The sequence below is a fragment of the Aedes albopictus genome, chromosome 2 (assembly GCF_035046485.1).
Source record: "Aedes albopictus strain Foshan chromosome 2, AalbF5, whole genome shotgun sequence".
NCBI classification, from domain to species: domain Eukaryota; kingdom Metazoa; phylum Arthropoda; class Insecta; order Diptera; family Culicidae; genus Aedes; species Aedes albopictus.
In genome coordinates, this window is record NC_085137.1 from 342,409,777 (window position 1) to 342,422,346 (window position 12,570).

The window sequence follows — 12,570 nt, forward strand, 5'->3', positions numbered from 1 at the left end:
TCCTGAACTTTACGTGCCATCGAAGAAGCTTCTCTGCATCTTGAGCTGTCATAGTTTTTGTTGAAAAAAAAAACAACAACAACAATCGAGAATGGGAAATATTTCAACTAGGTTTTAAAACGCGTTTATTGTTACTCTTAATGCGGTTTGCAAAACCTCTCCGAGAGTGGTCCACTTAGCCGGAAGATACTCTTAAAGAGGTTATCAAGAGGTTTTGATGTATGATTCAGTTTTATTGCAAGTTTTATGAAATTGGTCATGAAGATCTCTTGTAGAGCCGAACAAAACTTAAAATGTTACTTGGGATCCCAAACAAGTTTAAATAACCACAATATTCTGCATTTTTCTTTTTCCTCAACATTGTTGTAAGTTGAGATCAAACTTGATTGTGAATTTGTGGATTGGATCACAAATTGGATGTTTCAACTGGAGTTCCGATATTCTATCAGTAAAAAAAACATTACATACCATCCGTTTATTTTCAGTTTATTTTGACAATAAAATACCTAGCAGAGCCATTATTTTGACACAAGTTTTCCCTCTACCCGAGCAGGAACGAATAACTGACACATAACTGCTGCATACCAAAATCAGGTATCATACCAAGACAAGGTATTGGTCGGTTATCTTTGTATTGAAAATAACTTACTTTGGTATTTTGTAGGTATTGATAAAATACCTCAACGAGTTATTGGATTGGTGTTGAGCAGTCCTGAGGTTTTGTTCAATTATGGAAAAATCACTATTTGTATGGACAAATCGCCGATTATTATTCAGATATTGCCATACTTGATGTCATTATTCATGTGTTATGCACAGAATACACACCAGTTATTATTTCAGGTAGGGAATCGCGCCACTTGGGCGGTGGCTTCTATATTCGTCTGTTCTCCACTATAACTCAGTCAAATTTGATCCAATTGACACAACTTTTGGAATGTGGTGAGATAGGTATAGTATCTACCCGTGTACAACATTTCAAGTCAATTGGTTCAAAATTGACTGAGTTATAGTGAAAAACAGACGAATATAGAAGTCACCGCCCAAGTGGCGCGATACCCTATTTTATGCAGGGTTTCTTAATACCTCATCTAGGTTGTAGGTATTCGGTTTTCCATACCTGAGTTTGTTATTCTTCATCTTTTTTGTCCTGCTCGGGTAAAGGTGGCATAACAATACTGTCATCAATGTAGCCATTGGTGATATTTTTGATCCATTGTCTATACATGAGCACGTCTATAAACGTACCCGTTTCACAGGTATGGGTAGAGCACTTTTCAAGTGCTCTAATGTATGCATGTTTTTCTGTTCCTTCCGTGACTGTGTACATAAGCGGAGCGCTACCTATTCTTCGGTCTGTGGCAGTATCTTTTATTTTAATATTTAAAACGTTATGAAAGCTGTTCATTTTCTCATTGAGCTGCATAATGTTTCGCTGCTGTATGAACTTTGGATGTTTCGCCTTTTGATCCCAAAACAGAATACTTTGTTCACCTTCTTCCGGTCGTGTCGGAATGCAAACTGGTTCGATAGATTCATCAACTAAAATACCAATAAAATATTATAAATAGTTTTTGAGCTCCTAGCTCGATGTAAGCTGCAATACCTTCTTCCACCAATGTTATGATGGCTAACTCTTGTTCATATTTCATTGACTGTATACCGTACTGTCGAGAGGGCTCCAAAGGGTCATTAACGGCTGAACTTCCCAGTGCTACGGCGTGCCTACAACAAGTCATAAATGAATCGTCTATCTGTTTACACATTTAAACATACATTACAATTTTCGCACGGTGTTGTTCGCTATGCAGTTTGCTTGGGTTAGCACATGCTTCCTCGTGATTAGTAGCCCATGGCAATCGCTTACAGAAAATGTCTTCCTGAAGGCGTATTTCAGGTGTGCTAGAGCAGGAAGCGTTAGCGTTGATTGCTGGCTCAATGAGACACCCTTACAATTGGCTATTCCCACTAAATTGTACATAGTAGGTACAGCAATCTTCTCGATCCATTTGATATAACGCACAACATTGGTGAACAATCCTGCCCTATTGCTTACGCAAGTTTCACCCATCCAAAATCCCATACTTACTAAACCGCGTAAGTAGTATGCTTTATTGCGATCATCGTAGTATACCGAGCCACCACCACTGTCACCCGTGCAAATGGTGACATTTTCATCACTTTTTGCACAAAATGCGCTATTCTGTTCCAAAGCTGGTTTGAATGATTTAATACTTGCACATTCAATTGGGCTAACAGGATAATAACGAGCACGTCTCAAATCTGTTGAGGATGTTCTATTTTCTGTCCAACCAAATCCTAGTACAACCTCGAAATAGTTTCCGCTTCCAAGAGATGACATGAGTGTATCCGTATTGTCCCACAGTTTCACAGGTCTTATAAATTTATTGAATTCGATTTGTTTGTTCAGTTTTAATAGACATATGTCGTGAACCAAAGTATTTGCATCATATCCAGGATACCTTATTATCTCGGTAACTGTGTAGTCCTTAGAATCTTCTGCTGCAGTATTGATAATGCCAGCTTTAACGGTCAGGCTGGATGGATTTATTTGGCGATTTTCGAGGTAAGTAGTATGAGTAGCTGTAAGATAAAGTTAATTAGCTATAATAACAGGTTATTTAAATCATCGTGCACAACATACCTGTCAACACAAATTGATCAGAAATAATCGACCCTCCACAACGGTATGATCCTTTATGAAATATTGCTACATGCCATGGATATTCACCAAGTTTTTCTACTTTTTCTGCACGGACTATGAAAGGCGTAGTTTTAGGCTCAACTTGTCCCCATGCTAAAAACACTGAAAAAAAATTCGATTAAAACGTAGGTGCAGTAGATGTAACTATGCCAGCATTAGGGAACGTCCATAAATTACGTCACGCTTTGAGGGGGGAGGGGGGGTTCAGCAAAGTGTGACAACTCATACAAAAATGTCTGAGGTCTCATACAAAAAGTGTGACATAGGGGGGAGGGGGGGGTTGAAAATGGTCGATTTTTGCGTGACGTAATTTGTGGACGTTCCGGCAGTTCAGATTTCAAACATGTTGAAAATTCGAAGCTCCCATATGTTCATTATAATCCTTGGTGTAAAACTAGAGTCCTGTAAAATTTTCAGCCATTTCGGTGGTCATTTAATCGTGGCCCAAAAGCAAAATAGGTTTGTATGGAAATTTTTACTTTATCACGCATGGATAAAGTCATAGGGTCCAAATCAAATTGATTTCTGAAGATCTCAATGATTAATGTTGCCGAAGACCGGAACTTATTTCGACAATCGACAAAAAAGATATTAAACTAATTCCCACTCGCATGCGCATCTTCACACACGATGTCTTGCAAAGTGTGCAAGAAGCTAACACGCATACTATGATTGCGTGTCAATCGTATCGGTCGAGCTGTGGTCTTCTGTTTAAGCCTGCATGGATGAATATTGATTAATAACTTCTGTCTCGTGAGTCAAAATGAGTTGCGGTCTTCGGCAACATTCATCATTGAGATCTGAAGAATTCAATTTGACTTTGACCTTATGACTTTATCCATGTGTGAATGAGAAATGCCTGTGTCCCATCCCAGGAGAAGAGACGTCAACTATAACGGAGTGTGCATTAACCTTCTTAGCAGCACCACTCCCAACGATTTTATGTCCAAACACCATTCCCCTAAAACGAAACGGTTGTCCCCGTTTCTCCCTTCATTCAATAGGAGGCAATCAGTGAAGTACTAGATTGAAAGTAGTGAGCTGGATTTTTGTATGGTGAGATGTTCAATTCTCCATTTCTGCAATGAAATGGTTCAAACAGCGTGGGTATTATGATTTCTTGACTAATTTGATGCTGTTCGAGCAAAAGTTTGGGTAACTGTGTTGTCGAAGTTGCATGAAATAAATAATACAACAACAAAGTTACCCAAACTTTTGCTCAAACAGCATCAAATTAGCCAAGAAATCATAATACCCACGCTGTTTGAACCAATTCATTGCAAAAATGGAGAATTGAACATCTCACCATACAAAAATCCAGCTCACTACTTTCAATCTAGTACTTCACTGATTGCCTCCTATTCAAAAAGGTTTGTCAATCATGTTATTCATAAGTGGATAACCTGATTGCCTTAAGTTTTTGAATTATCTTTCAACTCGTTAGTCTGCACAGTGGGCCTGGCCATTTTAATATTTGTGTCACATCATCTCTGATATGCTGCAAATATTAATGCTGACAAGAAAATATTAGAAGAAATTTTGATATTTCCAGCACTAGATTAGATTAGATTAGATTAGATGACTTTATCCATGTGTGAATGCTCCACAGAGTGTAGAACATTTTTAGAAAATTCTCCATAGTAATTTCCATACAAACCTATTTTGCCTTTGGGCCACCATTAAATGACCACCGAAATGACTGAAAATTTTACAGGACTCTAGTTTTGCACCAAGGATTGTAATGCACATATGGGAGCTTTGAATTTTTAAACATATTTGAAGTCTGAACTGCCCTATGCCAGCATCCACGTATGACAGCTAAGCAATGTAATATTAATGGCCTAACTGTGAAATGACATGTTGAAAAACTAAAATAAGTTTCAAGAATAGAATTTGGTTGATAACACTAGTTTACAAAATAAAACGAAAGTCGAGAATTTCTGTCAACGACCAAAATTTTTGAAGCACAATTTAGCGCTGATTTCGAAACAGTGCTTCAAAAATGTCTAAGTAGAACAGGTGTTGAGTTTTAGCTCAACATCGAGTTTTATAACTTTTTAAAATATGGAATTTACTAAAACTCAAATATCTTGCGTTTCGTTCAACCAATTTTAAATCTTTTTCCATAAGTTTAAAGCTGAATACAATACCATTCGATCATCTGAAAGCAGGTTTTTAGGACTCTTTGGCGAGCGTTCGTGCGAGACAGTCGCAACTTTTCGTTCGTCCGGTTTGTCTCCCGATACTTTTCAGTTCGGTGGCTATTTTCGTGCTAGTGCTTCCGAGTGATCAAGTTATTAAGTGATTATCCCTAGTGGGACGCGTGCGGTTGGCTAGGCCACAAATTATGCCGCAAAAGTTCGTTTGGTTTGAGTAAAGTTCACGTTTTCATTATATCACGTGGCGCATTGACCGATTATCAAGCACAGCAGTGCAGCACCCCCCGCATACCGCCGTGATCGGGTTCTTCCAGTGAGTACCCAAGCTCATCGTCGTCGACAGCAGCAGGCCACCGAGAGAAGAGCAGAGAGCGTTCAACCGCCGCACACCGTCGACGGGCGCTCACCAACCGCTCCCCTCCTCCCAGTGCGGGCGATCCCATCGCTTGGACCTGTCGTCATCGAGCCTGTGGCAAAACAGAGCACAAAGCTAAGTATTCAAAGTTACCCCTCGTTGTTCCCCCCTCTCCACTGTGTCTTTGATTAGATTTAATTTGGTATATAAGCAGTTTTTTTTCTCTTTTTTTCCTCACTTTCCCTGTACAGTTAATTTTGTCCCTTGTTTTTTGATTATTTCGTCCCCGTGATAAGTGTTAGTTTAAGATTTTTGAGTGCCCCGTGGTGGTAGTTAGCTGCCACAGTGGGCGATGACAATGATGGCGGGGGTACGTCGTACCACATCAGCGAAGCTTTGTTATTGGTACCGGATTGCTCGAGCCAACAAGGCGATATAAATGCTAACCCCTTTGATTCCCTTCACCCTGGTGCTTCTCCAATGGACACCAACAGCAAATCTGTTTCCACGTCCCCCCGCCTCAAGGCCTACCCTCCCGACTTTGGTGGGCCATATGTTGTTTTCTTCCGACCCAAAGGCAAACGTTTGAATACCGTTCAAATCAGCAAGGATCTGACTAAGCGGTATTCTTCCGTTGTTTCCATTGACATGGTCGGTACAGCTAAGCTTCGGGTGACAGTAGGCGACCGAAAACACGCTAATGAGATTGTGGCCTGCGAGTTGTTTACTCTTGAGTTCTTCGTTTACCTTCCAAGCGCCCAGGTAGAGATATCGGGGAAGGTCGCCGACGCATCTTTGACCTGCGAAACGATCATGCAAGCCTGTGGTCGTTTCCATAACCCTTCTCTGCCTCCTGTCCAGATACTGGATTGCCGGCAACTGCATTCGGTATCCCAGGAGGGCGAGAAGAAGGTTTACACACCATCTGAAGAATTTTGTGTGACCTTTTCCGGATCTGCATTACCAGATCTGCTGGTGATTGGCAAACTTCGGCTACCTGTGAGGCTGTATGTACCGAAGGTAACGAATTGCATCAATTGCAAGCAGCTGGGCCACACCGCCCAGTACTGCAGCAATAAACCTCGCTGTGCAACATGCGGGGAGAGACATGTGGACGGTACGTGTAAAACGCCGCACAAGAGCGTTTATTGTGATAGCGACCGTCCACACGATCTCAATGTTTGCCCGAAGTACATACAGCGAAAACAACATCAAAAACGATCGTTGCAGCAGCGTTCAAGGCGAAGTTACGCCGAAATGCTGAGAAAAGCTGCTCCGGTCGTTGAATCACGCAACATCTACTTGTCTTTATCTCTCGATGATCAAGGCTCTGACTCTGAGGTCGGGGACGGGGTTCCCTTTGTTTTTAAGGGTGAAACAAGGAAACGGGTGAGGCTCCAGAGACCCACCTAAAAACCTCGGAATCTGCCTAGCAGTGACCCCCAACCCACCCACCGTGACAAATTCTAAGAGTGTTAAAAAAGGTAACAAACGTTCACCTCCTGGATTCAAAATCCAAGATGAACGAGACTTTCCTTCGCTCCCGGGAACATCAAAAATCCCAGATGTCCCAATTTTTTCCACTTCTCAGCCAGAGGGACAGCATTCGGAGAACCAGGAACAACCCCTTGGTGCTCCAATGTTCACGCATTCTGGCATCGTAGACATCATCTTTGACTTCTTTAATGCTTCTGACTCAGTGAAGAGCATTGTCAAAGCACTTCTTCCTTGTGTGTCTCCTCTTTTGAAGCAGTTGGCTTCTAAAATGCCCCTCCTTGCGACATTCGTATCTTTCGATGGCTAATTTAACCACCGAGGTCGAAGATATGATTTCTGTGCTACACTGGAACTGTCGTAGTATCGTACCAAAATTAGACGCTTTCAAATTTTTAATTAACAATTTAAAATGCGATGTTTTTGCGCTATCCGAAATATGGCTGACACCCGATGTAACCTTACCTTTTTCCAATTTCAACATTATCCGTCTTGATCGGTCCGACTCGTACGGAGGGGTGCTTTTAGGGATCAAAAAGCAGCACTCATTTTACAGAGTCGATTTTCAACCGATGACAGGCATCGAAGCCGTCGCATGTGAGGTGACTACCCGAGGTAAAACCCTCAGTGTTGCCTCCATATATCTTCCACCGAGAACTGTGCTATCTCTTGTCGGGGCCCGTGGCGCAGTGGTCCACACGTTCGCTTCATAAGCGGATGGTCATGGGTTCGAACCCAGCCCCGGCACTTGCAGTTTTTCGTCAGTTGCTCTTCCCCCCGAGAGCAGCTGGCACCTGACCCTCTTCGGAGCATATAGCTCCAACGGACCCGGAATTTGGATATCGGCAAACTGCAACTCATAATGGACCCCCCCCCCCCAATCGGACTGGAAAAGGAACAGCAGCCAAACATCAGCATCATCGTGCTCATCATTCTACCGTGGACAGGGTAGAAAAGTTGAAGCAGCACAAGGCACCAGTTCGATATAGTTAAATTAGAATAGAATACATGTAGGCGTTGTGCAAAGTGCAGCGTCCAATTGGAATCGCTCACGTAGTGCCCTAGTGGACAAAAAGAGCCGTAAATTAGGTTAAGTGAATAAGAATAAAAAAAAAACTGTGCTATCTCGCAGGGATCTCGCCCACATCTGCTCGGTTATGCCTGAGCCACGGCTGCTCATGGGGGATTTCAACTCCCATTTTACAGGCTGGGGGGAACTGTACGATGACAGCCGTTCAACTTTGATATATGACCTCTGCGACGACTTCAACATGACAATTTTGAACACCGGAGAAGTTACGCGAGTGGCACCTCCAGCTAAAGATGGCAGTCCTAGAGACAGCCGATTAGACCTCTAAATCTGTTCGAGCTCATTATCGCTGGGGTGTACATGGAAGGTTATCCAGGATCCCCATGGTAGTGATCACCTTCCGATCGTTGTTTCTATTTCCAATGGTTCACGTCAACCTCCATCTATCGACATTTCCTACGACCTCACGAAACACATTGACTGGGGAAAGTACGCGGAAGCAATTATCGACGGTGAGCAATCGGTAGAAATTCTTCCACCGCGGGAAGAGTATCAGTTTCTATCAGAACTGATCATCAGTAGCGCGCTTCAGGCACAACGTCGGCCAGTTCCAGGTCCTTCGGCTCGAAGGAAACCCCCCAATCCGTGGTGGGATAGCGAGTGTACAGAAATCTATCGCGAGAAATCCGCTGCGTTCAAAGAGTTTCGAAAACGCGGTTCGGTCGAAAACTTTAAGCGCTACGTTTCCCTTGAAAGCAAGTTCAAGAACTTGATCAAGGCGAAGAAAAGCGGTTACTGGCGTCGGTTCGTCGAGGGTTTATCGCGCGAGACATCAATGAGAACTCTTTGGAACGTCGGGAGAAGAATGCGTAACGCGTCGTCGGTAAACGAGGATCGAGAAAGCTCTCCTCGGTGGATTCTCAAGTTCGCAAAAAAAGTTTGTCCAGATTCCGTACCCGTGGAGCGAATAATTCGTGATGTTTCCGAGGATAGGGACGACATGGATAGGCCGTTTTCGATGGTTGAATTCTCACTTGCTCTTCTTTCATGTAACAATTCCGCTCCAGGAATGGATCGAATTAAGTTCAACTTGCTTATAAACCTCCCCGATGTCGCTAAGAGGCGCTTGTTGAACTTGTTCAATCAGTTCCTGGATAACAACATCGTCCCGGATGATTGGAGACAAGTGAGGGTGATAGTTCAAAAACCCGGGAAACCCGCGTCAGATCATAATTCGTACCATCCAATCGCGATGTTGTCTTGTCTACGGAAGTTGTTGGAGAAGATGATTCTTTTTCGACTGGACAAATGGGTTGAATCGAGAGGCATGTTGTCAGATACACAATTTGGTTTCCGCAGAGGCAAAGGAACGAACGACTGTCTTGCGCTGCTTGCTTCAGAAATTCAGCTTGCCTTTGCTCAAAAGCAGCAAATGGGCTCAGTGTTTTTGGATATTAAGGGGGCTTTTGATTAAGTTTGTGTCGATGTTCTTTCCGACAAACTACACGAAAGTGGCCTTTCACCAATTCTGAACAACTTTTTGTATAATTTGCTGTTTGCGAAGCAGATGAGTTTTGCTCATGGCGACTTGATAGTTTCACGAATTAGCTACATGGGTCTCCCCCAGGGTTCATGTCTAAGCCCCCTTCTTTACAACTTTTATGTTAGAGACATAGATGATTATCTCATGGAAAATTGCACGTTAAGACAGCTTGCGGATGACTGTGTTGTTTCTGTAACGGGATCAATAGCAGTTGATCTGCAAGGACCACTACAGGATATTTTGGACAATTTGTCTACTTGGGCTCTCAAGCTGGGTATCGAATTCTCTCCGGAGAAAACTGAGATGGTTGTCTTTTCTAAAAAACATAAACCGGCAAAGTTTCCGCTCGTTCTGATGGGTAAGGCAATCACTCATAGCATGTCTTCTCAATATCTCGGCATCTGGTTCGACTCCAAATGCACCTGGGGGAAGCACATTGTGTATCTGATACAGAAGTGCCAAAAGCGAATCAACTTTATGTGAACTATTACCGGAACATGGTGGGGAGCGCATCCGGAAGATCTGATCAGGCTGTACCAAACAACCATTCTGTCTGTTTTAGAATACGGTAGTTTTTGTTTTCAATCCGCGGCGAAAACACACTTGCTGAAGCTTCAACGGGTTCAGTACCGTTGCCTTCGGATCGCGTTAGGTTGCATGAACTCAACTCACACTATGAGTTTAGAGGTACTTGCTGGTGTACAGCCTCTGACAGACCGCTTTGCGGAGTTATCGTTCCGGTTCCTCATCCGATGCGAGGTTGTGAATCCATTGGTCATAGAAAATTTCGAAAAGATGCTCGAACAGAACCCTCAAACTCGTTTTATGAGTGTGTACTACTGGTACATGACGCTGGAGGTAAGCCCATCTCCGGTTAACACCAATCGTGACAACTTCTCAAACTTCGACAGTTGCTCTGTAGATCTTGATCTGTCCATGAAGGATGAGATCACCGGAATACCAGAATCTTTTCGTTCCGTGTGTATTCCACAAATGTTTGCAAGTAAGTTCGGGCATGTTAGCGGGGACAGACAGTTCTTCACAGACGGTTCGAAAACCGATGATTTGAGTGGTTTCGGTGTCTACAACGAATTTCATAGCGCCACCGACATGTTTCAAAAGCCATGTTCGGTATACATTGCTGAGCTAGCGGCTATATACTACACCTTAGAGTACATTCGCACTCTTCCACCTGAGCACTACTTCATTTTTACCGACAGTCTAAGCTCTCTGGAGGCTGTTCGGTCAATGAAACCGATGAAGCACTCAGCGTACTTCCTGAATGGAATACGCCAAGTCTTAAGTGCTTTGTCCAAACGCTCATACATCATCACCATAGCTTGGGTCCCTTCACATTGCTCAATTCCGGGAAATGAGAAAGCGGACTCTCTGGCTAAGGTGGGCGCTAGCGGAGGCGATATTTTCGAGCGTCAAATCGCCTTCGACGAATTTTTTGAATTGGCCCGTCAGGAGACCTTGATCAGCTGGCAACACATATGGAGAGATGGGTAGATGGTTGCACTCCATCATTCCACAGGTTTCGAAGAAGCCATGGTTCAAAGGGTTGGATTTAGGCCGCGATTTCATGCACATACCTTCCGTATTGGGCTCTCAGAAAGCAATCTCTGTCTGTGGCGTAGCTTACCAGGATATCGAACATATCGTGTGGGGATGCAATGAGTATCGTGAGGTCAGATCTGAGCTGCATGAAATCCTCCGGGTCCGAGGAAAACAACAGAAACCCGTTAGAGTGTTGGCAGGACTTGATTTGGAATACATGAACCTGATTTACCAGTTTTTGAAACGTGTTGATGTCAGAGTTTGATGTAGTACGTTGCTTGTTTTCGTTGTCTGCCTTTTGGTTTTGTTGTTCGATCCTGTCTGTCGTCGCCCCCCTTCCGTTTGTCCTCTTCTTGTCGTTGTCTACCAATAAAGTCCTTTCTTTTTGGTTCCGTTACAGATATGGACAATTTCCCATCAATGTTTTTAGTATAAGTTAGCAAATAATTTAGTTTTCAACCCATAAACCCGTCCTTCCCAATTTTATTTTATTTTATTACTAGCTGGCCCGGCAAACTTTGTCTTGCCCGGTTGACGTTTGACAACTGTTGGCTGCACGGCACTCTAGATTGGTTTTATGTCGATTGTGTTGAAAATCTTCCCAGGTCATACTGCATTAGTGCTTTTACCATTTTCATTTCTTTTTAGATAATTTTCGTAACTTTTTTTACATATAAACACAGCCACCACGAATACGAATCGAACCATGCAAGACTCATGCTGATCGGTCCACCCGTTCTTGAGTTTTGTTGCCTCAAAGGAACTTCAAACTCATTTTTATACATATAGATATTTTATTTTATTTATTTATTTTTTTCAATCCTTAACCTCGAAACAGCCGCGAGTACTTCGGCTTCCCAAACTAACATAGTCTTAAGGCAGTAATAAATTGTAAAATGTAAAATCAATGTAAAAACAAAAGATTTCGGCTCAGTTATGCCCATGTGGCGCCCGAACCTTCCAAATAAACGAATAAGTAAAAAAAAAAAAGAAAGCAGGTTTTGCGTCAGATTGATGAAATTCAAGATATTGGCAAGTTTTAGGGACGTTTATGATATGTCAACATATGTAGGCGAGTAACAGTAAAAATTCAGCTCAATCGGAGCATTCATTACGGAGAATGTGATGTGTGAAATGGGCGACTTTGCTAAAAAATAGAACAAAAATCGATTTCAAATCATCAACCTTGTATGAAAAGTCGATTTTTTTTCCTTCGCGTTTTCGAACTCAGGGCATGGTTCTACACCAAAAATGATCATCAGCTTACCGAGTTCAATAATGCTGTAAACTAGTGTAACTTGTCGAACAGCTGCACGAAACTGTCGTAAGTTCCGTGCATCCGGGATTTTCTTCGTATGTTTTCCTCATTCTAGATCTCAGTAAATGACACCGTCGCAACGTTGACCTGCGAATCAGTCATGCAAGGCTGTGGTCGCTACGTTAACCCTTCTCTGCCTTCTATCCAGATATTGGAATGTCGGCACCTGCATTCGGTCAGCCAGAAGTGCAAATGGACAGCTTACGCAGCATCTGTCCAGATTTTTGTAACCTTCTTCTGACCAGCCTTGGAGCAAATCAATGAATTCAAAGAATCTCTCTACCTCTCTAACTTTCGAACGCTTTAATTCGAATATACAGCTTTTACCGATTTGTGAATTCTAACGAAACATTCTAAAAGATTGTGGTCAACATACTACACACCAA

At 42.7% G+C, this 12,570-nt stretch overlaps 1 protein-coding gene across 1 annotated transcript in view; it reads right to left on the minus strand.

The window, feature by feature from the left end:
- Window positions 1-470: 470 nt before the first annotated feature.
- Window positions 471-12,570, minus strand: part of LOC109431743 (ovochymase-2-like) — a 41,545-nt gene continuing 29,445 nt past the window's right edge. Inside the window, exons 2-5 of the mRNA XM_029866081.2 lie at window positions 2,666-2,827; window positions 1,782-2,604; window positions 1,607-1,725; window positions 471-1,542 (exon numbers count right to left, since the gene is read on the minus strand). Coding sequence (XP_029721941.2) covers window positions 1,130-1,542; window positions 1,607-1,725; window positions 1,782-2,604; window positions 2,666-2,827 — 1,517 coding nt within the window. The 3' untranslated portion in view covers window positions 471-1,129. The remainder of the gene's footprint in view (window positions 1,543-1,606; window positions 1,726-1,781; window positions 2,605-2,665; window positions 2,828-12,570) is intronic.